Source organism: Berghia stephanieae, chromosome 5 (assembly GCF_034508935.2).
Source record: "Berghia stephanieae isolate SIO BIC M18660-M18661 chromosome 5, UCSD_Bste_1.3, whole genome shotgun sequence".
In the NCBI taxonomy this organism is placed as follows: domain Eukaryota; kingdom Metazoa; phylum Mollusca; class Gastropoda; order Nudibranchia; family Aeolidiidae; genus Berghia; species Berghia stephanieae.
This window is the reverse complement of record NC_088364.1, coordinates 61159666-61187013: the sequence shown is the minus strand read 5'-3', so window position 1 is coordinate 61187013 and position 27348 is coordinate 61159666. Positions and strand designations below refer to the sequence as shown.

Below are 27348 nucleotides of genomic sequence, written 5' to 3'. Positions count from 1 at the left end.
AAATAATAAAAGATATAGAACTAGATAAATAACTAGATAAATAAATATATATAGCTCGAGTTTTCTTGGAACGGAGAAATGTTTTGCTCCAAATCGAGCATTTTCCTATTCAAGTAACAAGTAACAAGTCCCTATAAACAAACAAACAAACAAACAAACAAAAAAAAATAAATAAATAAATGCATATGAACGTTGATAAGGCGAATTTCCACGAATCTAGTTTTTCTCAACAAGCTTTACAATGCATTGATTATTATCTCAGCCACTGATAATAAGGGATCGATGTCCATTTCATATACCACAGATCGCTGGTTAAATCTCCTTCTTTTCGTAATGGGACCTTCACCTTGGCCAAACATCAAGTCCCAGGTTTGAGAGTTTTGGACAAGATAAAGGTCATTTTAAACGTTCGGTATTTTTGAAGGACGAGTTTTATGGCCAAAAGTTTAAATTAGTGGATTTTTTTTTTCGAAGTATAACAGTATTGGACAGTATCCCGAATTCTCTGCCATCTCGATAATATCCAAGCAGGGTTGACAATTTGGCGCTTTAAATGCCACAATCTAAAACAACTTTGCGATTTTTGAAGCATTTTGGAGTTTTGACTAATTTTTTTCTAAAATTGCTTACTTTCATATATTGTATTAACAAATCAACAAACATTTCACAAAATATACAAATTTTCACCCAGAAAATGGCAAGACAAGGTTAATCTAAATGTTTAAAGTAAAGACAATTATTACTCATCGCAGCAGCGGGATAAGAAAATAAATATTTGTATTCAATTTATGTCCAGTTAAGAAAAAAAATATATGCTTGGGAAATTTTGGCATTTCTTCAGACCGTTTGGGGATTATTCTGCGTTTTTTTCTTCTTTTCTTCTCAAAATCAATCTGGCAACCAAGATAGTATCGGAGTGCGATAATAAATTGTGGTCCATTCAGTGACACGGCAGTATTTGCTACACACATAAAATACATTGCTCGATACTGACTATCGCTCTGGAACACACAACAACAATGACAAGACTCCCATTAGTTTCTCTGTTTGTTCAATTTCTTTACATCCTTCGACTTATTTGATCCCTACCCCCCCCCCCCCCCTTATATCTCTGTATCGCTCTCTCTCTCTCTCTCTCTCTCTCTCTCTCTCTCTGTGCCTGTCTCTTTGTATCTCCCTCCCTTTTTATTTCCATCCTCCCCTTTCTCCTCTTCTCTATCTCTCTGTCTCTTTCTCCGCATCTCTTCTTCTTCTTCTCTCGCTCTCTTCCACTCTATTTCTTACCCCCCCCCCTCTCTCTCCCTTTCTCTTACACCCTCCCTCTCTCTCTCTCTCTCCCACAGACGCACACACGAACAAACACATATAAAGACCTTTCTCTCTCTCTCTCTCTCTCTCTCCTCTCTCTCTCTCTCTCTCTCTCTCTCACACACACACACACATTCTATGCACTTCATCAATCTCTCCCCACCTCCCCCCCCCCCTTCCCACATACAAACACACATTCTATGTTCTCCAGGATTCTTTTCACCCCCCCCCCCCACACACACACACATATACAAACACACCTATTCTATGTACCTCAGCAATCTCTACCCCCCCCCCCCCCCCCCCCCCACACACACACACACATAAACTACACCCACAAACACACACACAAATACACACATATACATATACATACCCTTTCCTTAACTATGCTAACCAGGCCCTAATTCAAGAAGCTCTCGTATCAAACCACTCACCCTGTTCCAGCTAGAATCCAATCTACCCGTCCATTGTACTCACGGCGCCGGGTCGACCTGCTAGGACAAGGACCCTACGCCTCTGGAATAAGTAATTCCTAATTATTTCTTGGGTTTCAAAGTCACACGTTTCCAAGTCTTACGTCCGTGGTGCGTCCAAACTCTACAATCCACAATAGGATTCAATAGTCGTAACGTCACTAATGACGCATGGTAACTTAGCAACACTGGCTCTAAACTATCGGAACGATGGCGGACGCCCGTATGAATATTTCTCCGGCGAGCATAAAGGGTATCCAGAGGAAGAAAAAAACACATACATTTGATCATGTTTTGACTTTTACATATTCTGATCACAAGGCATATGAAAAGTTCTAGCCAGCATGAAAATTAAAAAGGAATGATTTCCCTTGTTTAGAACCAAGATGGTCGCCGTTGCCGGAGGCGTGACATCAGACTATTGAATCGTATTCAGATTAGATTTAGCAGAACCAACAAAATTTGCCAAGATACGACATTGGAAAAACACGTATTTAAAATTTTGGCCTGAAAAAATAACGCGACCCCCTCATCTTAGCAAAAAATTCTTCGAAAGGCCCAGGTTTGAGAGTTTTTTGAAAATATTCGGGTCATTTTAATCGATCGATATTTAACTAACCTCTCTCCTCTCTCTCTCCTCCTCTCTCTCTCTCTCTCTCTCTCTCTCTCTCTCTCTCTCTCTCCTGACATTTCCCTGATATTTTCCAGTGTTGAACTCTAAATCCAAAGCAACAAGTACATGCTACACACATTGTTTTGTTCAGCAATACAAGCTGTACATTATACGATTCTTTCATCTTTTTATATTTCTTCACACGCGTTATTTTTATCGTGCCCAATAACACAACGAGCTTGCGAGGAATCATATATAAATTATGAAAACAAAAACCATGAAACAAGAGTGCTCAACTTTTTTTTTTTTTTATAAAAGGGGCAATTTATATGTCAAGTATAATCATAAATACTATCACTTTCACTTCCTGATGAGAGCGAAACAATATTGTAGAAGTTGATCATAAAGATACTTGAAGTATTATATATATATATATGTATATATATATATATATATATATATAAAATATATATATATATAATATATATATATATATATATATATATATATAATATATATATATAGAGAGAGAGAGAGAGAGAGAGAGAGAGAGAGAGAGAGAGGGAGAGATATAGAGAGGGGGGAGTGCGAGAGGGAGAGAGAGAGAGAGGGGGGAGGGCGAGAGAAAGAGAGGAGGGAGGGAGGAAGGGAGGAGAGAAAGAAAAAAATAAAAGAGAAAGCGAGAGAGAGAGAGAGAGAGAGAGAGAGAGAGAGAGAGAGAGAGAGAGAGAGAGAGAGGAGAGATATTATAGAGAGGTTGGGAGAGAGAAGGAGAGAGAGAGAGAGGAAGAGCAAGAGAGAGAGAGGGAGAGAGAGAAAGAAAAAGAAAAGAAAAGAGAGAGAGAGAGAGAGAGAGAGAGAGAGAGAGAGAGAGAGAGAGAGAGAGAGAGAGAAAGAGAGAGGAGAGGGGGAAGGGGGGGGGCTTTCAAGAAAAACAGTTTGAGCACATTAAAATTATCAATCGAGATTTTCTTTTTCGATCCCTCTGTACACCAAACAGTAAATGGTCAGCTGTGCGATAGACTAGCGTTCTATCAAAATGGTAGCAAGTAATTGCTATTATCAGTTTCACGCTATAGAAAATGGGATAAACTCCGGCTCCATCGGCCTTATGGTTCTGAAGGACAACATTTTTTTCTTCTCAATAGCGATAAACATCTGCTGATAATGACGATCATGCAATCAAAATTAAATCCAAAACATTTCAATACACAATATCATTACATCATCATCTTGCTATTGACCTACGGCGACGTGTAAATATATGCAGGTCTGACATCCGAACCCACTTATAATGGATTACATTTTAATAATAATATATGTTGTTTTTTTTGTAGAATTTAAGCATGGCATTAATGTATTCAGGACAATAATAAGAGTGCAGTGATTTAAAAACAATAGTACATATCTTAAGTTTCTCAACGGGAAGCCAATAGAGTTTTCTTACCAAACCCGATGCAGATTGATTTCTCATCTTATAAATATGCCTGGCTGGCAGCATTGTTCTGGGTGAAGGGTCATTTTAAGGCTGCGTCTATTCTCACCCCCCCCCCCCCCCCCCGGCCGATTGGATTACCGAAAAAAACGTCGCCGGCTTTTTTGCGATTTGGATTTGATTGATTTTTTTAAAATTGTGCAACTTGTGACAAGAAACTTAACAAATTACTGCATTACAACCTTTGGATTAAACATACAACAATTGTGGACTACTTTTTATACTATTATGAAGACTAGCATCCCGGGGTGAGAATAGTCACTTCGTTAAAAAAAACTATTTGCTTTACAACAATGAGCCAATAAGGAATTTGGTGATCAGACCTGCAAATAAGTGCACTTCGACCTGTGGTAAAACTGACCACAATTCTAGGAAATGCCTCAGTTCTCCTGGCCCGTAAATTCCTGCCATTCTAAGGGCACATGTCCGGAGCTTGGAGCCGTCTGACGTCATCCGCTCGTTGTAGAAGATAACGTTACGTTCAGCTCTCATCTTGGTCATGGAGTAGTGGTCTGTGAACTGGAAGGACGAAAATTGAGCTTTTTTATATAGAGCATTATCCACTAAACGTCCTCAAAGCGCGGTACAAGGAGTCCCTGGCCAACAGCAGCGTGTAACATTTAGGACGGGACATGACGCCTGTTAGGCGATATTACAATTATTTTTCAACAGAGACAAACGCTGTTGACGGCCAGGTACTTACTCATTTTACATCTGAGTACGGTGTGAGTAAAGAGCCTTCTCCATGGACTCAACTATGCGCCGTACGCAGGATCTTCCGATCCGAAAGCGAGTGTCATACCACTAGACCACATAGCCGCGCAGGAAGAAATAAAAAATAAAATAATGCCAGGAATTGGATTTAGAGACCCTTAGCAGCGTGGCTCAGCGGTACGGTCTTAGCTTCGTCGTACCGAGTTCGATCACTCGCCGCTGCGCTATTATTGACCTTGAGCAAGTCAACTCGCCCTAGCTCAATTTGTGGCTAACGCTTGGGTTATTCTAGTCTTCCCTTGGAATAGACCCTAAAGACAAATTTTCCCTATGGCACGAATAAAGGAAATTTTATTATATTTTATCTTATTTATTTACAACATAATAGAAAAACAAACAACAAAACAAACAAAAACAATCACACATCGTACATATATACCATAATATCCACTAAACGTACACAAGGCGCTTTACAAGATGTCCATAGTCAACAGCAACACGTAACATCTTGAACGAGACATGGCGCCTCTTAGGCGAAATGACAAAAAAAATTTTCGACAGAGACAATGCTTTTAACGACTGGGCACTCGTAAAACACCATATTAAAAAAAATCACCACCACCACCACCGTCGCCACCATAATAATAATAATAATAATAATAATAATAATAATAATAATAATAATAATAATAATAATAATAAAAATAATAATAATAATAATAATAATAATAATAATAATAATAATAATAATAATAACAGCCATCACCACCACCATCATCATGATGGTCATCATCTTCAACAGTTGTCACGCTAAAACTCGGCTTAAAATCTAAAAAATTGAAAAACAAACAAACAAAACAACAAAGATCCAAAAACAAAGATGACGAAAAAAAAAACCCCAATAAACACGAAAACAAAGTATCCATGTTTTGTCTCACTTTTCCTGCAGGAACGTACGGTAGGGTCTCATCCCCATTGTGGATGGCCTCGCCATAGAAGACAACGTTGTAGGTACTCGTGTACACGAACCGTGTGATGTTGAGTTGGAGGCAAGCTGTGGATATGAGCAAAAGGTCAAAGGTCGTCAAAGCAAGCTTGGGTTTAAAAAACACCGTACACTGACAGACAGTGAATTATAAGCTGCTTGAAGTTGTGGACGGTATAGATTATTGTACAAAAAAAAAATATATATAGTACATATTAAAAACATAACAACCCCCCCCCCCCCCCCCAAAAAAAAAAAAAAAAAAAAAAAAACAACATCAAAAACAAACAAAATACTGAACATGGATGAAACTTTTCGGGTTCAAAACCATTCTTCACCCAAAGAAGAGAGACCTTCTTCTTTTTCTTCAACTACTACTTCGTCTACTACTACTACTACTACTACTACTACTACTACTACTACTACTACTACTACTACCACCAGCACCATTACTACTACTACTACTACTACTACTACTACTACTACTACTACTACTACTACTACTACTACCACTACTAGTACTACTACTACTACAACCACAACCAGCACCATTACTACTATTACTACTACTACAACTACTACTACTACTACTACTACTACTACTACTACTACTACTACTACTACTACTATTATTATTACTACTACTACTACTACAACCACAACCAGCACCATTACTACTACTACTACTACTACTACTACTACTACTACTACCACTACTAGTACTACTACTACAACCACAACCAGCACCATTACTACTATTACTACTACTACAACAACAACTATTACTACTAATTGTCATTATATTATGATAATAATATTCATATACCGTGCGTATATGTAACAATATGTGATCGTATATGTTGTGTATTTATGTATTTATGTGTGTGGGAATATATATATATGTGTGTGTGTGTGTGTGTGTGTGTGTGTGTGAGGTAGAGAGAGAGAGAGAGAGAGAGAGAGAGAGAGAGAGAGAGAGAGGGAGAGAGAGAGAAAGAGAGAGAGCGAGAGAGAGAGAGAAAGAGAGAGAGAGAGAGAGAGAGAGGGAGAGAGAGGGAGAAGAGAGAGAGAGAGAGAGAGAGAGAGAGAGAGAGAGAGAGAGAGAGAGAGAGAGAGAGAGAGTGTTTGTGTTCCCTTACCATCCAAAAGATTTGCAGTACCGCCAATGTTGACTTTTTCGATCGCATCCTTGTTGAGCTGAAAAAAGAAGAGAGGAAAGTGAAAACCAAACGCTATCATTTATTTTAGAAATCTGTAGACAAAACATTTTTTTTTCTCCATTGATTCGAATGGTCTTGTGGTATAGCACTTGCCTTGGGACTTTAAGGTCCATTGATCGAGTACACTGCAGGATGCACAAAATTGAATCTTTGAAAAAGACTCTTTACTCAAATTTTACTCCTATTATCTCATTGTACTCAGGTGTAAAATGAGTGATATCGTTTAACAGGCGTCATGTCTCGTCCTACATGTTAACTGTTGGCGAGGGTCGAGTTGTATAGCGGTTTGAGCATGTTTAGTGGATGTTGCTTTTTATAAATGATCATTGTTTTTTTTTTAACCTAGGGAAAACAGTGTCCCCCTCCCCCACCTCTCTTAAAACAATTGTAATTGCGCCTTACAGGCATCATCATGTCTCATCCTACATGTCATGCGTTGTCGTTGGTTTTGTGACACCATATGAAACGCTTTAAGTGGATATTGCAGTTTATAAAATCTAACGTTTAGAAAATATTTTTTAGTCCCAGTTTCTGGATCTGAATCTGACAGTTACTCCAAGTCGACTCACTTCTGAGTGTTGATTTGTATTCGAGGGTGGAGAAAGTTGTTGAATATGACAGCAGCCATTGTTGGTGTTTAGGCTGAAGAATTTTGATAATCTTCGCTGGAAGGCTTCTAAATCTGTTGTTAAAAAAAAACAAACAAAACAACTAGAGCTTTTATATAGCGCAATATCCACTAAACGTGCTCACAGCGCTTTACAAGGGGTCCCTGACCAACAGCAATGCGTAACATATAGAACGAGACATGACGCTTGTTAGGCGATAATACAATTTTTTCCCCCGACGGAGACAGCGCTGTTAAAGGCCAGGTACTCATTTTACACCTGAGTACGGTGAGAGAATAATGTGAGTAAAGAGCCTTTTCCAAGGACTCAACTATGCGCCGCCGAGTGAGGCTCGAACCCAGGACCTTCCGATCCGAAATCGAGTGTCATACCACTAGACCATATTATAGTCGCACGTGATTCACACATGACTCGGGAAGAACCTCCACTGAACTGCCTCACGTTTACAAAATAAATATGTGCCATATTAAAAAAAAAAACAAAAAAAAAAAAAAAACCTAATCTATACTATAATTAAGTTCCAATCCTAAAATAATAAGACAGATAAGAACAAGGATAGCACTGCCCTACTCTGGAAAAACCCATATTTAAAAATTTGGCCAGAAAACTCGGCCTTCAAATTATATCGATCGATTTAAATGAGCCTCATCTTGGCAAAAAAAAAAAAAACCCAACAAAAAACAAACCCTCGAACCTCGGTGAAGTCCCAGGTTTGAGAGTTTTTTTTTTCCAAGATGAGGGTCATTTAAATCGATCGATATTTGAAGGACCAGTTTTCTGGCCAAAATGTTTAAATATGGGTTTTTCCAGAGTACATACGGCAGAATGCTGAATGATGAAAACAGAAGTCAGGAGTGTCATCATGGACACCGTCCAACTGTGTGGGAGTGAATTCATATAAATGTGGCTGTATCAATATTATCATATGATCCTTGTCAGACCCGAGAAACCTAAATTTAAGCAATGCCTCTGAATTTTTCTGAATTGGAAAAAAAATGATTTTCATAGTATTAGGTAGGAGGAATGCGTTGTTTATTATTATTATTATTATTATTATTATTATTATTATTATTATTATTATTATTATTATTATTATTATTATTATTATTATTATTATTATCGATTTTGTTGTTCCTTACTTGTGTCTGTCTAATCGTAGCCTTGTAAAGCGCTTTGAGCACGAAAAGTGGATATTGCGCTACAGAAAAGCTCAATTTCATTTTTACTTTTTAGAAAATCAAAGCCGGGCACTGACCAAAAAAAACAATGACGTCAAATTACAGGACCATATCACTAAAAGGAAATAAATCGTGAGTTGTACTCAATAATTCAACTCATGGGATTATAATTATTATTCTCCTTGAGCAATACGAACGACGACTCACAAGACAGTGCATTTATTCCCCGCCCCCCCCCCCCCCCACAAAAAAAAAAAAAAAAAAAAACCACACAAAAAACAAACAAACAAAACAAAAAAACAAACAAAAAACAAAACAAAACAAAAAACAAAAAACAAAACAAAAAACAAAACAAAAATAAAAACCCAAACAAAAACAACAAAACAAACAAAATACAAAACAAAAAAAAAAACAACAAAAAAACAAAAAACAAACAAAAATAACATCAAAATAAAAGTCCTCTTGTCAGTAAAAAAGAAACTAAATTGACGTCAATCAGCTCTTTGTTATTGTTTTAAGACAGCCAACATTATACCAATCTGACCGTAGCATTGTTAACTCATAGCCTGACACTAAGATCGACTAAAACCGTAGCCATTGTTAACTTATTGCCTGACACTGACCAAAAAAAATGACGTCGAAAAACACGTTTTTTGGCCAAAAAGAAAACAAATAGTGAGTTGTATTCACTAGTTCAACCAATGGAATCACTTGTTTCCTTGAGCTCTACTAACAACTGACTAGATGCTGCAAAAACCTTTAAAATGACGTCAAACTGTAAGTCCTAGAGGGTTCTAGTTTCAGTCTATTTGTTAAGGATGGCAACGCTAAGACCCATATTTTGATGTAATTTTTAGGTTGTGGACCGCCTAGAGAGTTGTCTTTAGTGGTGGTCAAGGAAACAAGGGATCCCATTGGTTGAACTGTTGAATACAACTAGCGATTTGTTTTCTTTTGTGGCCAAAGACTTGTCTTGTGACGTCATTTGGGGTTAGTATCAGGAAATGAATTTACTAAGGCCACGATCTGACATTAAACGTTCAAGGTTACACACCGTTTTGTGTGTTGGTACGTTATATCTGGCTGTCGAATGTTGTGAACATTTTACCTAAAAGCATAGCATCAATAAGCTAACGAAGGCCACGGTCCAACACAACGAATGCTATTATAAGGAAAACTTTGGCGTAAACAATACTTTTTAAAGATTTGATGGTTTCTACGATTGTACGAAAATCACAAATCACACCAATCACACATCACATCAAATCACAAATCACATCAAATCGCAATTGACACTAACCACACATCACAGCAATCATAAATCACATCAAATAACAAATCACATCAAATCACAATTGACACCAATCACACATCATACCAAACACAAATCACACCAGCCACAAATCACACATCACACCAATCACACATCACATCAAATCACAAATCACACCAATCACATATCACACCAATCACACATCACATCAATCACATATCACACCAAATCACAATTGACACCAATCACACATCACACCAATCACACATCACACCAATGACAAATCACACCAATCACACATCACATCAAATCACAATTGACACCAATCACACATCACACCAAAGACAAATCACACATCACACCAATCACACATCACATCAAATCTAAAATCGCATCAAATCACATATCACACCAATCACACACATCATGCCAATCACAAATCACACCAATCACACTAACTCATGCGCACGAGCCATAACTCTCAGATGACGGTCACGTTGAGTAACTATGGTGAAATCCTAGAAATGTGCTATCTATTTCAATGCCCTTCTCCTTGTTTGTTCTCATCGTTTGGAGCTGAAGGGACAGAGTAGGAAAAAAATAAAATATTTATTTAGAGAGAGAATAAAGAAAGAACCTCCCCCCCCCCCCCCCCGGAAAGAACGGAAAGAAAAAAGAAAAGGAAAAAAAACTATTAAGAAATTGGACATTCCCAGAAAAGGGACAATTAAAAGAAACAAACAACAAAACAATCCAACGATCAAATTCTTCGATGTCATTTGAAAATAACTTTCTTTTGAAACGAAAAATAAAAGTACATGATATCAAAAGTAAAGGAAAATAATCTTTGAACAACGAAATCGAGGACGACCGAGAATTTCAAAGAAAAGTTCTATCGACAAACACAGACACACACACACACAGCACACACACACACATACACACACACACACACACAAACCATCCTAAAAAAGAAAGAAGTCATTGTTATTCATTCATTGTGTAAACTGCATTCTGGGTTCACAACAAATTTGCATATTTCCTTCCAAACTGTTTGAAACCCGATTTGTTTTCTTAAAACCTCATTACAATTTTTTGTTCCCCCCCCCCCCCCCCCCCCCCCCCCCATCTCGATTGATCTTTGATTCTGGAAAATTGGTACGCAGCGACTGCGATTATGGCGACGTGCATTTATTTTCAGGTCTGATAACCCATAGATGGATAGATAGATGGATGGATGGATGGATGGATGGATAGATAGCTAGATGAATGGATGGATAGATAGATGGATGGACGGATGGATGGATGGATATGTAGATAGATAGATAGATAAATAGATGGATGGATGGAAAGATGGATGTATAGATAAATAGATAGATAGATAGATGGATGGATAGATATATAAATAGATAGATAGATAAGTATGTAGATAGATAGATGGGTAAATAGATATATAGATAGATAGATGGATGGATAAATGGTCGGATAAACAAATAAATAGGTTGAGAGAGAGAGAGAGAGAGAGAGAGAGAGAGAGAGAGAGAGAGAGAGAGAGAGAGAGAGAGACAGAGAGAGAGAGAATCAATAGAAACGAGAATCAAACACAGACCACAGCGACGGTCCGGCACGGACTTCATTTCCGTCGGCAGGACGACGATGCAAGACAGCGTCATTGATCACCGACCACTCTGGCATACTTTAACACAACCAAAAACACGTATTTAACATTTTGGCCAGAAAACTCGTCCTTCAAATATCGATAGTTTAAAACGACCCTCATCTTGGCAAACTCGCTCAAACCTGGGACTTCCGGAAGTAGCAGGTTTCAGACTTTTTTGCTGTGTCGATGGTCATTTTAATCAATCGATATTTGAAAAACGAGTTTACCAGCCAAAATTTTAAATACGTGTTTTTTTCAGAGCACAGCATCACCTACAAGGCATACGTACGTACTACTGTCAGCCATATTTGGCCAAAATTCCTTTATTTCATTTTTGGCCATAAAACTTTTACTTCATTCAATGATAGATTAAAATGAGCACTAGACGGTCTGATTGGTTTTTAAAATTGTAAACACGATACATGTAGGATTTTACATCATAGACGTCTTTAGAGTCTCAAATTTCAGAATGTTTGACAAGTTAAGGATCATTTTGATCGGTCGATAGATGATGTATACGTTTTATGGCCAAAATGTAAATACAGAATTTTGTCATTTTTATCTACTTTGTGGCTTTTGATTACAGCTGAACTGGTACGAATTCATTCTACACCCCAGGCTCTTGGAGACGGATTGTTCAGCGGACCCCAATTCCTCCACAAGAGAAAATAATTTAAACTAGACTTTTCAATCTAAATCTTGGTAATCAACGAACGACTATGAAGGAAATGCGTGTTTGTCGCCGATGATTCCGTCCCCTTGGTTGTGTCCAAGTCCAATACAGTGATTGCTATTATAGAAAGAACAAAATTAACGCCAATCACCTCTTTGTTATTGTTTTTAGGAAGCTATTTTAATTATTGGTTCTCAATAAATTATATGAATCACACGACAAACGTACAATGTTATACACCGGCTGGCGGCCGTTATGAGTATTTTACTACAACGTATAGAAACAATAAACGCTCAAGTGGGAGTCCCGACAGCTCGCTTATATATATATATATATGTATATATATATATATAATATATATATATATATATATATATATATATATATATATATATATATATATATATATTTACCACAATGTTGGAGTCAGTCTACATCGATGTTTCAGGCCTTTTCAGCCATCGTCAGGACTGTGTGTTACATGAGTTTGGTTTGTTGTCTGTTGTTGTTTGTTGAAGTGGTTCCGGTTTGTAGTTGATTAGTAAGTACTTCCGGCGATGTGGACAAGTATTGTACATCTCATTATTCGTGTTGAGTGTGGCTTCATGAGGGTGTTTGATTATAGTATATTTCTCTTCCAGGCACAAGCTACATTGTTTTGATGTTGGTGTGTATCCTGTTGCTTTAGATATAATTTTCCATGAAATGTTGTGTAGCATGGAGCGAATTATTATTTTAATATTTACCACAATGTTGGAGTCAGTCTACATCGATGCTTCAGGCCTTTTCAGCCATCGTCAGGAATGTGTGTTACATGAGTTTGGTTTATTGTCTGTTGTTGTTTGATGAAGTGGTTCCGGTTTGTAGTTGATTAGTAAGTACTTCCGGCGATGTGGACAAGTATTGTACATCTCATTTTTCGTGTTGAGTGTGGCTTCCAACATTGTGGTAAATATTAAAATAATAATTCGCTCCATTGCTACATGTTGAGCAGTAATCGTACCCTATTTGTATCCAACACGATTCAATATAATATATATATATATATATATATATATATATATATATATATATATATATATATAATACATATATATATATATACAGGGTGTCCATAAAGTCTGGGTACATGGTAATTGTACAAATTCCTCTTTAAAAACTCTTATCTTATTCGATTGGGATGTACAAGAATAGTATTTTAACTATACATGACCTCTTCTTCAGTGAAGAAAGGCATCATTCAGCCAAATCTCCACAATCTATAGCATAAATAGATAAATAAAAATAGATGGGGTAGTACGACATGTACCAAGACTTTGTGGAAACCCTATATATATATATATATATATATATATATATATATATATATATATATATATATATATATATATATATATATATATATATATATATATATATATATATATATATATTTAAATTACTCGATTACTGCAGTGCCAAGGTGGCCTCGTTTTTCATTAACCCTGGACTACAATGTGTGGATAGCTTTATGTTATTGGGTAAGAGCTATAAACAACACAGCAAGACGCCAGAACAGGCTGGGCGGATCAAGGGTATTGACTTAGGAAATATTGGATGTAATACTTCTTTTGTCCCGTTTCCTTGTTAGTTTTTCTTTTTCTTTTTCTTACTTTGTGCTTTCAATTGGTTACAAAAATGTTAATATTCGATACTGATATGAAGCAAAGGATAATAATATTATGTTAACCAGTATAATAGTTGTCAATGAAAATATAGAAATGGGCGGATACTAATGATATTGTATAATGTTGATGTTGATGATGATGATGGCGATGATAATAATAAAGATAATGACAATGATAGTGCTGATGATGATGATAATGATGATCATGGCGTTGATGAAAATGCTGGTGATGATGATGATGATGACGACAGAGAGAGAGAGAGAGAGAGTGAGAGAGTGAGAGAGAGAGTGAGAGAGAGAGAGAGAGAGAGAGAGAGATGAGATAAGAAAATAGACCAAGAATAATACGAAGCCATAATGTTGTTCGCAGTGGATAGAAAAGCCATCACTTGTTGACAGAACCAGGACTGTGGAATTTCGAATCGAGATGAAAATAACCCACAACTAACAACAATAATTTAGTCCCTGAGCCAAAGGCTTGACCTAGAGTAACAATCAATGAAATTTCTTGGTAGGTCAAAACAACAACAATTATTATACCATTTTTTCTTTTGGGGAAAATCCTATTTTACTATAATGTAATAGTAAAAATATTATGAACCATCCCTGACATCTTTTGTTAAAAAAAAAACAAACTTACAAACATTTTAAAAAATCCAACAACAAAAAAAAAAAAGTAAAAACCCAACCAAAAAAAACAAACAAAACAAACGAAAAAAAAACAACAACAAAAACCCCCCCACAAAAAAACCAACAAAACAAACAAAAAAACAAAAAAAACAAACAAACAAAAAAAAAAACAAAAACAAAAACAAAAACAAAAACAAAAGAAAAAAATAATAAAAGAAACGAAAACCCCAAAAACGCGAGAGTTCAAGCACTATTTTTCTCCCGCACAAATAGATTTTGAGTCGTAATGATGTCCTAACCACAATGATAATTCTAAACGTCAAATCGTTATATTCTAGAATCAACCATTCATTGTAAATAAAGAATATATTATTTGGATAAGAAATTGTATAGTTGAGGTTATTGGGTGGAGGGTACAATAATAATTCTATCAAAAAAGTTTTTGAGCTCCAGGTCTTAAATGTCAAACTCTTTTCCAATTATGTCATCCCAAGGTCGCGCAGCAGCATTGGGAAAAACGCCGCGCTTTGTGGCCTTGAGCAAGTTAACTAGCCTCAGCTCACTTTGCGGCGCTGCACTGCGGCTGACGCCAGGGTTATTACTGTCCTCATCATCGTGGCCACCGTGTTGGACACACTTATGGAACACTATCGGGACCAAGCGCATTTCTCTTATACCGCCGAGCCAACGTCTTTAAGATTTGTTGTTAGCTTGAGCCTGTTTGTAAATCTTTTTGAGCACATTCAATCTAGTGGATATTGCGCTATAATATTATAAATAAGTTTACCTTTTTCTTTATTTCTTTTTTTTTTTCAATTAATCAAATCATAGGAACCCGAGAACTCGTCTGTACTTTGGGAGATCTTTAATCAAAGTGAGTCATGAACAACAAGGGGGTGGGGATGAAAGATTTGTGGATTGGGGGGGGGGGGGGATGGGGTGGGGTACGTGATAAGTTCAAAAGGAAGACATTCCGCCTCATGGAGATACATCAAGGGGAGGTTACTATTGACACTTTTGATAGGTCAGGGGATCGTGTGGAAAATAAAAGAGTTTTGATATGAAGCATTTTGGAAATGTTGTGGATTGGAGGGAGATCAATGGAGTCTGCGGGATGTTTTCTCTGTGGAATGTGAGGACAAAATAAGATACATGTAATAACCTGGGGGCGGGGGAGGGGAAGGGAGATAATTCAAGGACTTATGGTAAAATAGTACACGATTAATCCAAATCTAAAGTCCAAATGTAAATGGTCGTATCCATATGTTGGATTGGAGGGAGATCAATGGAGTCTGCAGGATGTTTTCTCTGTGGAATGTGAGGACAAAATAAGATACATGTAATAACCTGGGGGCGGGGGGAGGGGGGGGGGAGGGGAAGGGAGATAATTCAAGGACTTATGGTAAAATAGTACACAATTAATCCAAATCTAAAGTCCAAATGTAAATGGTCGCATCCATATATTGTATAACATACAACTGGAAACATCACCGTAAAAAAGTGTTTATAATATCTCAATATGAGACTTTTTCGTCAATTCGCCCTGATGAGAGGAGGTGAGGAAAATACACTAACTTAATTTAGGTTCCTTTAAATAATACAGAACTCTAAGAGATTCGAGCATCAACATCATACGAATTATCTATCTTTCCATCTATCTATCTATCTATCTATCTATATATCTGTCTGCCACGACAGATATGCAAGAGCACTAAAACGACCGTATCGGCCAAGAAAAATAAAATTATATATATATATATATATATATATATATATATATATATATATATATATATATAATATATATATATATATATATATATATATATAAGTCCCTGTCTAATTTCCTTTTTCCCTACAATTTACTTTCCCTAGTCTAAGAGGAATACCACAAAGAAACAGGAAAGAACGGAAGAGCTACGACGGCGATTGCCGAGATCGAAGTGTAGACCGGATAAATTTATTGGAGTGGAGAGTTGGAGGACCACACGTCTCCGGCAGCGCCACGACGACATCGACAATCGAACGGGCAGGGCAAATCATTTGTGGAAGGAGCTGTCGTGTGTGCCCGGTGGTGCCGTACTCTGGAAAAAAAAACCCATATTTAAAAATTTGGCCAGAAAACTCGTCCTTCAAATATCGATCGATTTAAATGACTCTCATCTAATCAAAAACTCTCAAACCTGGGATTTCCCGAAGTCTTCCTAAAAGTCCCAGGTTTGAGAGTTTTTGCCTAGATGAGAGTCGTTTAAATCGATCGATATATGATAAACATATTTTATGGCCAAATTTTAAAATATGTTTCCCCCCCCCCCCCCCCCCCCCCCCCCCCAGAGTACGGCAGAGTGGTGAGAACCATTGAGAAGTTGATGATCTTAGTCAAGTAATTCAATCCAGCGACGCTCACAATCTCCCCTCCCCTCCCCCCCTCCCCCCCCCCCCCCCACACACACACGGGCCCCGTTCTTCTTCTATTCCATCTTGATGCGCTGAGAAGTTGAGAGGAGATCGAAATGGTGGGTGGGGGTGGGGAGTGGTTGTGGAGGCGATTGGGAATAAGAAAGACAATGAATGATGTAGAAGAGGGCTTTGGTAAGAGAAATGAAAATCACAGATCTGTTTAAGTTCTGATGAATATATAATATCTATACCATAATATCATTCCAACCCTCCCATTTCTTAGTAAATGCGTAATCGTTGAATAATGCTTTGAACGCGAATAAAAAAATTATTCAACGATAGCAGAATATTTTCGCACACTTTATTGGTGTGAAATTATGTTCTAAAATAACTACTGATCGGTAATTAAAAATAATTCTTTTTTTTTTTGGGGGGGGGGGGGGGGGGGGGATATGAAATTGTCTTTCAAGCAGAAGGAGAAAAAATACAAATTATGGTGAATCGAGGATACCTTAGCATTTGGTCACGGACTATAATCTAATATTCTTGCATAAACGTATTCTTTCATTTCTTTGTATTTATTAAACTCGCAAGCTCGTAGTGTTATTTGGCACGATAAAAATAATTCGTTTAATTCATACAAAGAAATGAAATAATCGTAGATTGTTTTACTGTATGATATAATTAACAATAACATTCCTAACTTTCATAGCGCTTTGTCCCGTGTATAGGTTCCGATAGCTCAGGTGGGAGAGCACTCGCTTCAAACGCATAGGAACCGAGATCGATCCCTGGTGCAGTCAAGATTGTTTTCTGACCCCCCCCCCCCCTCCCCACCCCTGTCCACCCAGCAGTGATTGAGTACATGGGTTTGTTATATCTGATGGAAAGTGCTTTGTATATGTGATAGACTAGCGTCCTATTCAAAGGCTAGCAAGCAATTGCTATTGTCCGTTTCACGCTATAGAAACCGGGATAAGCTCCGACTCCATGGGCCCAATGGCTCTGAATGACTACTTTTGTCCCGTATTGATGCCATACGTGTATAAAAACAAAAAAAAAAAAAAACAAAAAAAAAACAAAAAAAAAACAAACAAAAAAAAACAAACAAAACAAAACAAAAAACAAACAAACCCCATAACACCCGCCAGTCGGATATAACGGACACAAAACGATGTGTAACCTTAAACGTTTATAGTCTGATTAATATAATTTGGTGAGAACTACTCCATAAAACGGCTGGCTAAAGCAACACAAAGAGTTAAGTGACGTCAATTTAGTTCTATCTATAGATAGAATGAAGTTGACGTCACTCAGGTCTTTATTATTGTTTTTGCCATCCGAATTTATGAGTAAATTCTCACTAAACTGTATTAACCAGACTATAAACGTTTAAGGTTACACATAGTTTTGAGTCCGTTATCCTTTCGGATGGCAATGTTGTGAACTTCTTAGCCAAGTGAATACTATTTATATAACAGTCTCTTAGCGTCTCTGTCGTCATCTCAGCAAAATGAGTACAAACTTGCATGAATTATCTCCACCATCTCTCATCAGCCACCTCCTTCCCGCCCCAATCACCTTCCCCAATCCCCAAATATTACTATCTGACCCCTCCCCACCCATGACGAGCATAGGTACCAATGAAGTACAGAGATGTTCCAGCCTCACAACTCGCTCTGCTGACTACCTACAAGCATAAACCGCCGTACTCTCCCCCTCGTGGATCTTTACCTTGCAGTTGGTGAGGGGGCTTGAGGCACACGGGAGGGCAAAGGTGTAAATCCCAGTCGACCGTCACGAGACCATCCCGGGTATCGAGCCAACGAGCCACATGAGCTGCTCGCCCCGGTGTGTGACTAAATTTGATCCAAACCCGGTGCCCGAATAGCAGCCCTATCCCGGGCGCCACACTATTGTCCTTATGTCGAGTCCCAACCAGTCCCGTCAATGGCGAAGCGGTCTGCCGCCTAGCCAAATAATACCGCGTTCGTGTCGCCCGGGTCGTCGGCACGTCCGAGAAAAAAGCGAACGTCCCATGCATCAATCGATTCGCGGCCTGCCGATTGGAAAATGCGACGGCGGGGATGGCGAACTGACGCGTATATTGTCCCTGAACGTCGAGAGCCAGAGTATGGCAAAAAATGAGCTTTTATCAAAGCTATTGGCCGTTCATTGCGTTGATATCCTCCTTCTACAGGAGACCACCTTTATTCAGGCGCGCAATCTTCCCGATTCCAGATCCCAGGCTATACGGTGGTCCAACGCGAGGACACTTCGAGGCTCAAAGGAGGGGTTAGCGTTTACGCTAAAGAGCCATCGAAGGTAAGGGTCATTGAGAGCGTAACGGACAGCAATGGGGTGAACCGAATTTCCGTGGAAGTAGGTGGACTGTGTTTGCATAATATTTACAAACCACCTAGAGCGACTTGGACTACACCACCGGTACCGGTGGTCAGCCATCCTTCCATCTGTCTGGGAGACTTTAATAGCCACCATCACGAATGGGGCTACCGAGACTGCAACGAGGCAGGAAGACAACTCCGCTCATGGATGGACTGTAATGATCTACACCTAGTGTACGATCCTACAGCCAAGGGTACCTTCCGGGGTACCCGCCATAAGAAGGAGTACACTCCAGACCTCACCCTCGTAACGAAAAGCGCGAACGGTGAACCGCTGCAGGTGAAGCGGACAGTCCTCGGGGACTTTCCGCATAGCCAGCACAGGCCGGTTCTTGTCACAGCTGGGGTGACAATACCGAGGGTGCAGTCTCTCCCACTTTGCAGATGGAATTTCAGGAAGGCTGACTGGGAGGAATTCAGTTCCTATATCGAGCAGGTCTGCCCTGCCATTCCTCCCAAGTCCAAGAATATAACCAGATTTAGTAGGCTACTGGTTAAGAGCGCTCAACGCTCTATTCCACGGGGCAAGCGGAAATTCTACACCCCTTGCTGGACAGCAGAGTCGGAAGAGCTGTACCGAGAGTACCAGCAGACCCAGTCTCAGGACACAGCCGATAGACTACTTCAGTCTCTGGCAGAGGGAAGGAAGCAACGGTGGCAGGAGACCGTGGAAAGTCTCGACTTTACACACTCCAGCCGCCACGCTTGGCGTTTGATAAAGAAATTGGACCCAGATCGGAATTTCGCGAAGGCTGCACCGGAATGCGAGGCAGACACAATTGCCAAGAATATTAAGAACCGTAGTAAGCGGGTCCCTAATCAGGCTTTTGAGCGCGGTGTCCGCAAGGCGTACCGAACGATTTTGGACTCGCTACCTGCGGAGGAGTCGGACTGGACGGCCCCGTTCAGTCCCCGAGAAGTGGGTGCAGCCATTAGCGAAGTAAAGAACGGCAAAGCAGCAGGGATAGATGGTGTATATCCCGATATGGTGACGCATCTGGGCCCCAGGGCACGGGCCTGGCTAGCAGAGGCAATGTCGGACGTCCTTGCAAAAGGAAAGCTTCCACAAGTGTGGAAGCACGCGAAGATAGTTGCCATCCTGAAGCCAGGGAAGCCGGCGAAGGAGGCAGACAGTTACAGACCCATATCGCTGCTGAGCTGTCTTTACAAATTGTTGGAGCGTGTTCTATTAAACCGATGGGGGCCGGTCCTAGACGCTGCCCTGCCACCTGAGCAGGCAGGCTTCAGGGAAGGGAGGTGCACCACGGAGCAGGTCATTGCCCTTACAGAGCATATTGAGCACGGGTTCGAGAGAAAACAGCAAACAGGTGCTGTGTTTATAGACCTATCAGCGGCGTACGATACGGTCTGGTGCGATGGGTTAATGCTCAAACTTGCAAAAATCATAAGGTGCAAAAAGACCTTGAAGTTGTTCTCTTCGATCTTAGGGGAAAGGCAATTCCACGTCGCGCTGGGAGACGTCACGAGCAAAGTAAGGAAATTGAAGAATGGGGTCCCTCAGGGGTCGGTACTTGCGCCAATGTTGTTTAACGTTTACATTAGCGATATGCCGAACACTTCCTCCCTGAGGCTGGGATACGCAGACGACTGGGCACTCGTTACTCAGAGTAAAGTGTGGACCCGTCTCGAGAGCGTACTCAGCGAGGACGTCACCAGACTCAAATCCTACTTTGACAAGTGGTACCTGAAGATGAACACTTCAAAAACCGTGGCCACTGCATTTCACTTATGCAGTGGCTGGCACACCCGTAAACTGAATGTCCTAGTCGGGGACCAGCCACTCCCATATGAGCCGCGTCCAAAATATTTAGGGGTGACGTTGGATCGCAGCCTTACCTATCGGGCTCATCTCGAAGGGGTTGCCCGGAAGATAGAGAAGCGGAATAGTCTTCTGAGGAAGCTGGCGGGATCGACTTGGGGCGCTAGCCAAGCGCTCCTGAGAACATCCGCCCTGGCACTATGCTATTCCACCGCGGAGTATTGCGCTCCAGTGTGGGGTAGAAGCAGAAACGTTGAGAAGGTGGATGTAAAACTTCGCAAGTCGATGCACATAGTGTCGGGAACGCTAGCAACAACCCCTAGAGAATGGGGCCCGGTAATGGCAGCGATCCAGCCCCCCGATGTCCGGAGAGAGACCATTACGGGAAACTGGCTGAGTAAGATCAAAGAGAGAGGGAATGGGGATACCCCTCTCATGCGCATAATGAACGGTGCCCCCGTTTCGAGCCGAAATAAGTCCCGGCAACCCTTGTACGCAGAATCCCTGACTACGGACAGAGCTGCACATACGAGATGGAAGTCGGTTTGGACGAATTCAATCCCTCGTGGGGGCGGGGACCTACACTCCTCTAAGCTTGGTGAGAAGTTGCCAGGCTTTGATACCAGTAAGAGGAGACACTGGGTAGCTGCGAATCGGCTTCGGTCGAGGAGCTGCCTAACGGCCGGTGCGTTACATCAGTGGGGTCTAACTTCCTGTCCTTTATGTCCACGCTGTGGACAAGAACCCGAAACGGCAGAGCATCTAGTCGAAAGGTGTGTTGTGACGATGCTACCAGGCGGGTTCGCGACGGTGCACGAATGCGGACCGGACTTTGCTGATTGGGTCGATCGTCATAACATAATAGTGTGAACCATAAGAAGCTGCTGCCGTACTCTGAAATATCGCATTAAAAATATTTTGGCCATAAAACTCGTCCTTCGATTATTTATTTATCGATCGATTAAAATGACCCTCATCTTGCTTGTCCAAAAACTCTCAAACCCGGGACTTCCTAGACGACTTCATTCCCATGTTTGAGAGCTTTTGACAATATGAGGGTCATTTCAATCGATAGATACTTGAAGGACAAGTTTTCTGGCCAAAATTTAAAAAGCGGTTTTAAAAAAAAAATTACAGCCGAAATGTGACCCAACGTCTCAAAGCGGTATTAAGTCGGGATCAACTAGATGCTGAAAATTGAATTTATTGACACAAAAAAGAAGCTTGGAGCTGATTCCGCTTCGGTATGGTAGAGAATAGATACTATTTCTTGCATTGCAAACGACTCTAACGTCGTAATTCTCATCATTTCATGTTTAAATCCACTTTTCTGAGTCTTAGCCATCCCGACATAATACCCCTTTGAGGCGGTGGGTCACAAATGTGCCCGCCTCATAACTAACCCCCGCCAACTACTTACAGGCATAAATCACCATAATCTTTAATCATCATCTAATATCGCCCGGAGCCAAACGCTCATTCTAAAGGAATTGATTGTTCCAGGACACAGCCACCATTATAATATTGTATTAGAACATGCCAAGCACTCGAATCAATCAGCCCGTGGACTTCGTTAACTTATAGATAGTATGCGCTTGGCTAAGAAGCTCACAACAATGCCATCCGGAAGTACAACGGGCCAACACAAAATACTATGTGTAACCGTGAACGTTTATAGTCTGTTTAAGTTTAGTGAGAATTACTCATAAACGCCGATGGCTAAAAAAAAAAAGAACAATAACAAAATACTAAGAATAAAGAAAAGAGCCGCTAGACCTACCCATACCAAGCTCGAAAAAAACCCCCACAAAAACAACCGGCAGAGGACGTCGGGTGCTTGGTATGGGTAGGTCTCGGGGCTCTTCTCTTAATTCTTAGTATTTTATCCGTACCCGACGTCTTTATCCGTAAGACGGCAGAGGACGGCAGTGCCGGGTCGTCGGAGTCAGTCTCCGGTTTGGGTTAGCCCTATGAGTTTTCTAAAGCTACGGTCAGTCCCGTAGGTTGAGAGCATTTTCACTCTATTTTGACACAGTAAATTGCATTGCCACACTTGGCCACACCACGTATTGATGCTTTGCACTTAGCCAAAATACTTACACCATCGGCCATCAGGATATAACGTCCCAACACATAAAAACTTGGTCACCCTGAACGTTTATTAATGCTAAGCGTTTCGTTAATAAACTCACAACATCCATCAGCCGGATATAATGCAACAACACACAAAACTAGATGTATCCTAAAACGTTCATAGTCTGATTAATACAATTAATTGAAACTACTCATTAAAATGGCTGGCTAAAAACAAAAACAAAGAGCTAAGTAACGTCAACTTCGCTTTTCTTTGTTAAAATTATGAGAATAGGCTTCAACAGTCGTGACGTCACTTCCCTCGTAATAGTAGTTTAGTAACTGGTTCTAAACTATCCGAACAATGGCGGGCACCCTTATGAAATACTTCTCCGACGAGCATAAAAGTGTATCCAGAGGAGATAAACTTTATCAATCTGATCATGTTTTGACTTTTATACATTCTGATCACATGACATGTGAAAAAGTTCTAGCCAGCATAAAGAATAAAAAGTACCGATTTTTTTTTTGGTTTAGAACCAAGCTGCTCGTTGCTGGGCGGACATGACATCAGACTATTGAATCCTATTATGAGTATCGCTCGAGGTATGTGGGGATGATTGTCACGGGTAACAGGCATGCACTGAAGTCAGACATGTTCCTAGACGATACCGGTAATCGATGCAACTCCAAGTATTGATATTTACAAATATCGCAAGGCATTACGTGACAAATACTGAAATCATGTTTTGTTTGTTTAACACATTTCCAATCTGAACAATGAACGGACGTTTATGTAAATACCAAGATACTCCAGGCCGTTGTCGTTGTCATGATTGTCAAGGGTAACAGGCATACACTGAAGTTGGTCATGTTCCTAGACGATACCAGTAATCGATGCAACTCCGAGTATTGATATTTACAAATATCGCACGACATGACGTGACAAATACTGAAATCATGTTTTGTTTGTTTAACACATTTCAAATCTCAACAATGAATGGGCGTTTAAATAAATACCAAGATACTCCGGGCCGTTTGTATTTTTGTACAAACAATGATCGACGTGTACATATTCGCAGGTCTGATAACCCAATTCCTTATGGGCGCATTGTTGTTATAGAAATCTCAACAAAAAAAAAATGTCGCAAAATATTGTCCATTACAACAATGTTAAACTAGGTCCATAAGTGGGTTCGGATATCAGACTTGCATATATCTACAAGTCGACAATGATGGATATGGAAAATATGGGTTCAAAATCCTCCTGAACCAACAACAACAACAACGACAACAAAAATCAGTTAAACCGAAAATACTACCTATAAAATCTATATAGACGGGGGAAAAACTTTGGCACATCCAGACAGTCGGGTAAACCGATGGCGGAACGTTGACGTATACATAGAATGAAGTTGACGTCAATCAGGTTTTTGGTATTGTTTTTTTTTTTTTTTTTTTTTTTGCCATCCAGTTTTATGAGTAATTCTCTCAATAAACTATATTAACCTGACTATAAACGTTTAAGGCTACACATAGTTTTGTGTGTTGGTCCGTTATACATCCGGATATCAATGTTGTGAGTTTCTAAGCCAAGCGCACAGCATCTATACAGACCTCCCTACTTGAAAAGTTAGAAATTCGAAGTTTTTAGGAGTTAAAGATTGTAGTCGCGATAGCTATCTTTATAAATCAATAATTTACTCTGCCAAGGATTAAATAACACTTCAAAATCCTTTAAATTTTGTAGTCTGGCATCAACTTTCATTTTCAATAAGTTTTAATGACCTAGCATCTGCTCGAAATGGTCATAAATTGGAGCCGAAATTTCGTGATTCTACGACTTTGAATTTTTCGTAATAGTAGGCAGGTCTGCATATACCCAACACCGAGCATTTGAGTTCAAATCCTTTTAGACAATCTCAAAACCCCGAAGAACCTTGAAAATCGAAGTTTATTTATGCTTCAAACCGCTGTGGTGTAAGTGTAAAATGTCTGACCGGTAAACAGGAGGTCTGAGGTTCGAGTCCTCAGCGAGACAGCCTTATAATTTCGGAAGCTTTTTTTTCTTCTTTCTTTCATTTTTCTTTTTCTTTGTCTGCACTGTGTCATGAACACCTTTTATAGATTTTCAACTACAAACCAACCCACACATTTTCACCAAGAAAGTGGTACTGTAATAGCGATGTGTCTCGGGCTTCATTGGGGGTTAATTAACAACAATTAATAACGTATAACTTCCATGATATTTAAGCCAACCAGCATGGGTTATACTGGACATGGGGAGTAGACAAAAATTAGTCCCGAGTCCACACCAGACAGTCAGGCGGTATGATGCTGTGAGTTATTTTATTATCATTACTCACGCTATTGATGCTTTGCGCTTAGCTGAAAAGCTCAAAACATCCGCCAGCCGGATATAGATGGTGTGCGCTTGGCAAAGAAACTCACAAAATTGCCATCCGAAATATTATAAAGGACAAACATACTATGTGTAATCTTGGTCGTTTATACTCTGGTTAATACAGTTCAGTGAGAATTATTCATTAAATCTTCTATTTATAAGGATCAAAATTGTACTTACATAGCTTTATTCATTGCTTTAATCGCAGAAGGAATGAAAGTAAATTTATATCTCATTGTTCTGCACTTTGTCTCTAAATAATGTCTATCAGGTGGTAGGAGAGTAAATTCATAGACGATGTAAAAGATGATGACATTGATAATGATGAAAACTATAATAATAATAATAATAATAATAATAATAATAATAATAATAATAATAATAATAATAATAATAATAATAATAATAATAATAATAATAATAATAATAATAATAATGATATGATGACGATGATGATGATGATGATGATGAAAGCAAATGAATAAATTAAATGAAAACAAAATTGATCATAATGAATGAGGTGCCCCTATCCCCCAACATTCCATTAATTAATTACAATAATTGACAATTAATTAGTATTTATTATATACTAAGACACGTCTCCAACTCCACGAATCTTCTCCGAATCGCTACCAAGGCTAATAGTGTGTGTGTGTGTGTGTGTGTGTGTGTGTGTGTGTGTGTGTGTGTGTGTGTGTGTGTCCTGACCGCTACCCAAGAGATACCCTGCCAAAAACGCAGTTTTTCATTTGGCCGGAAAACTTTAAATTCATATGGGATGGATTTAAAATGACTCCCGATTTGTCAAACATTTCTTAAACCCGAGACCGGGGTTTGATATTTAGCGGGTTGAATTTTAGTCAAATTTTCAAAAATGTGGCATTTTTTTGAGGCGCTTGACATGGAAAATTGGGTTTGGTATTCTGGCATTTTCTTTTGGATTTGTTTTGCATTCTTTTTTTTTTTCTTCTTTTGGTTTGTTTATTTTTGGTTGTTGTTTCTATCACTTGATTTTAACTATTTTATAAATAATAAATTAACATTAATCTAATAAAATATATAATATTTTACTTTAAACTGGCAAGACGAGGTGAAATTTATTAAATCAAAACACAAACTGCAGCGAAGTGGAAAAAAAAAGAGATTTATTTTTACTTTCAAGAGCATTTCAGCAGGGAAACAAAACATAATGATGCTATAGAAGTTTGGCATCTTTTATCCAACGTTTGGCAATTTTTTGTGACTTGCATGGGAATTTTTGTTTTGTTTTCCAAAATTAATCAGACAACCCTGACCCTGACTTGGCATTCTGGGGTTTAAGAATTTTTGACAGGATAGAGGCCATTTTAACCCTCTCCTTACCAACTATAGGAAAATCGTCACATTTTTATTCAAATTTATTTTGTACATCATAAAATTTAATGGAAACGAACAGTGTGTTGTAGAGCATGTTTTGCTGAAGAAATTATGTATCGCTAGAATTTTACTGCTATTGCGTCAGAGTGATAAAAAATCTATTCTTGTGCTAGATGGGTGTGAACTTTTGGGGAAAATCCTGAAAATGGCTGGTAAGGAGAGAGATAATCGATTGATATAGATAGTATACGCTAGGCTAAGAAGCTCACAACATTGCCATCCGGAAGTATAACGGACCTACACAGAAAACTATGTGTAACCTTGAACGCTTATAGTCTGGTTAATACAATTTAGTGAGAATTACTCGTAAACGCGGATGGCAAAAAAAAAAAAAAAAAAAAAAAAAAACA

At 39.2% G+C, this 27348-nt stretch overlaps 2 protein-coding genes across 5 annotated transcripts in view; one reads left to right on the top strand and one right to left on the bottom strand.

Annotated features, from left to right (window-relative positions):
* Nucleotides 1-27348, top strand: part of LOC144973357 (uncharacterized) — a 439718-nt gene that overhangs the window by 35447 nt on the left and 376923 nt on the right. The gene's annotated exons all lie outside the window — the stretch shown is intronic.
* The window catches only part of LOC144973358 (short-chain dehydrogenase/reductase family 42E member 1-like), a 255897-nt gene that overhangs the window by 96970 nt on the left and 131579 nt on the right, over nt 1-27348 (bottom strand). For all 4 annotated transcript variants that reach the window (XR_013645539.1, XM_078915687.1, XM_078915685.1 and 1 more), the window contains one exon: nt 6731-6788. Coding sequence is in view for 3 of the 4 variants with exons in the window: in XM_078915687.1 (XP_078771813.1) it covers nt 6731-6788 (58 nt within the window). In the remaining variant the exon portion in view is untranslated. The remainder of the gene's footprint in view (nt 1-6730; nt 6789-27348) is intronic.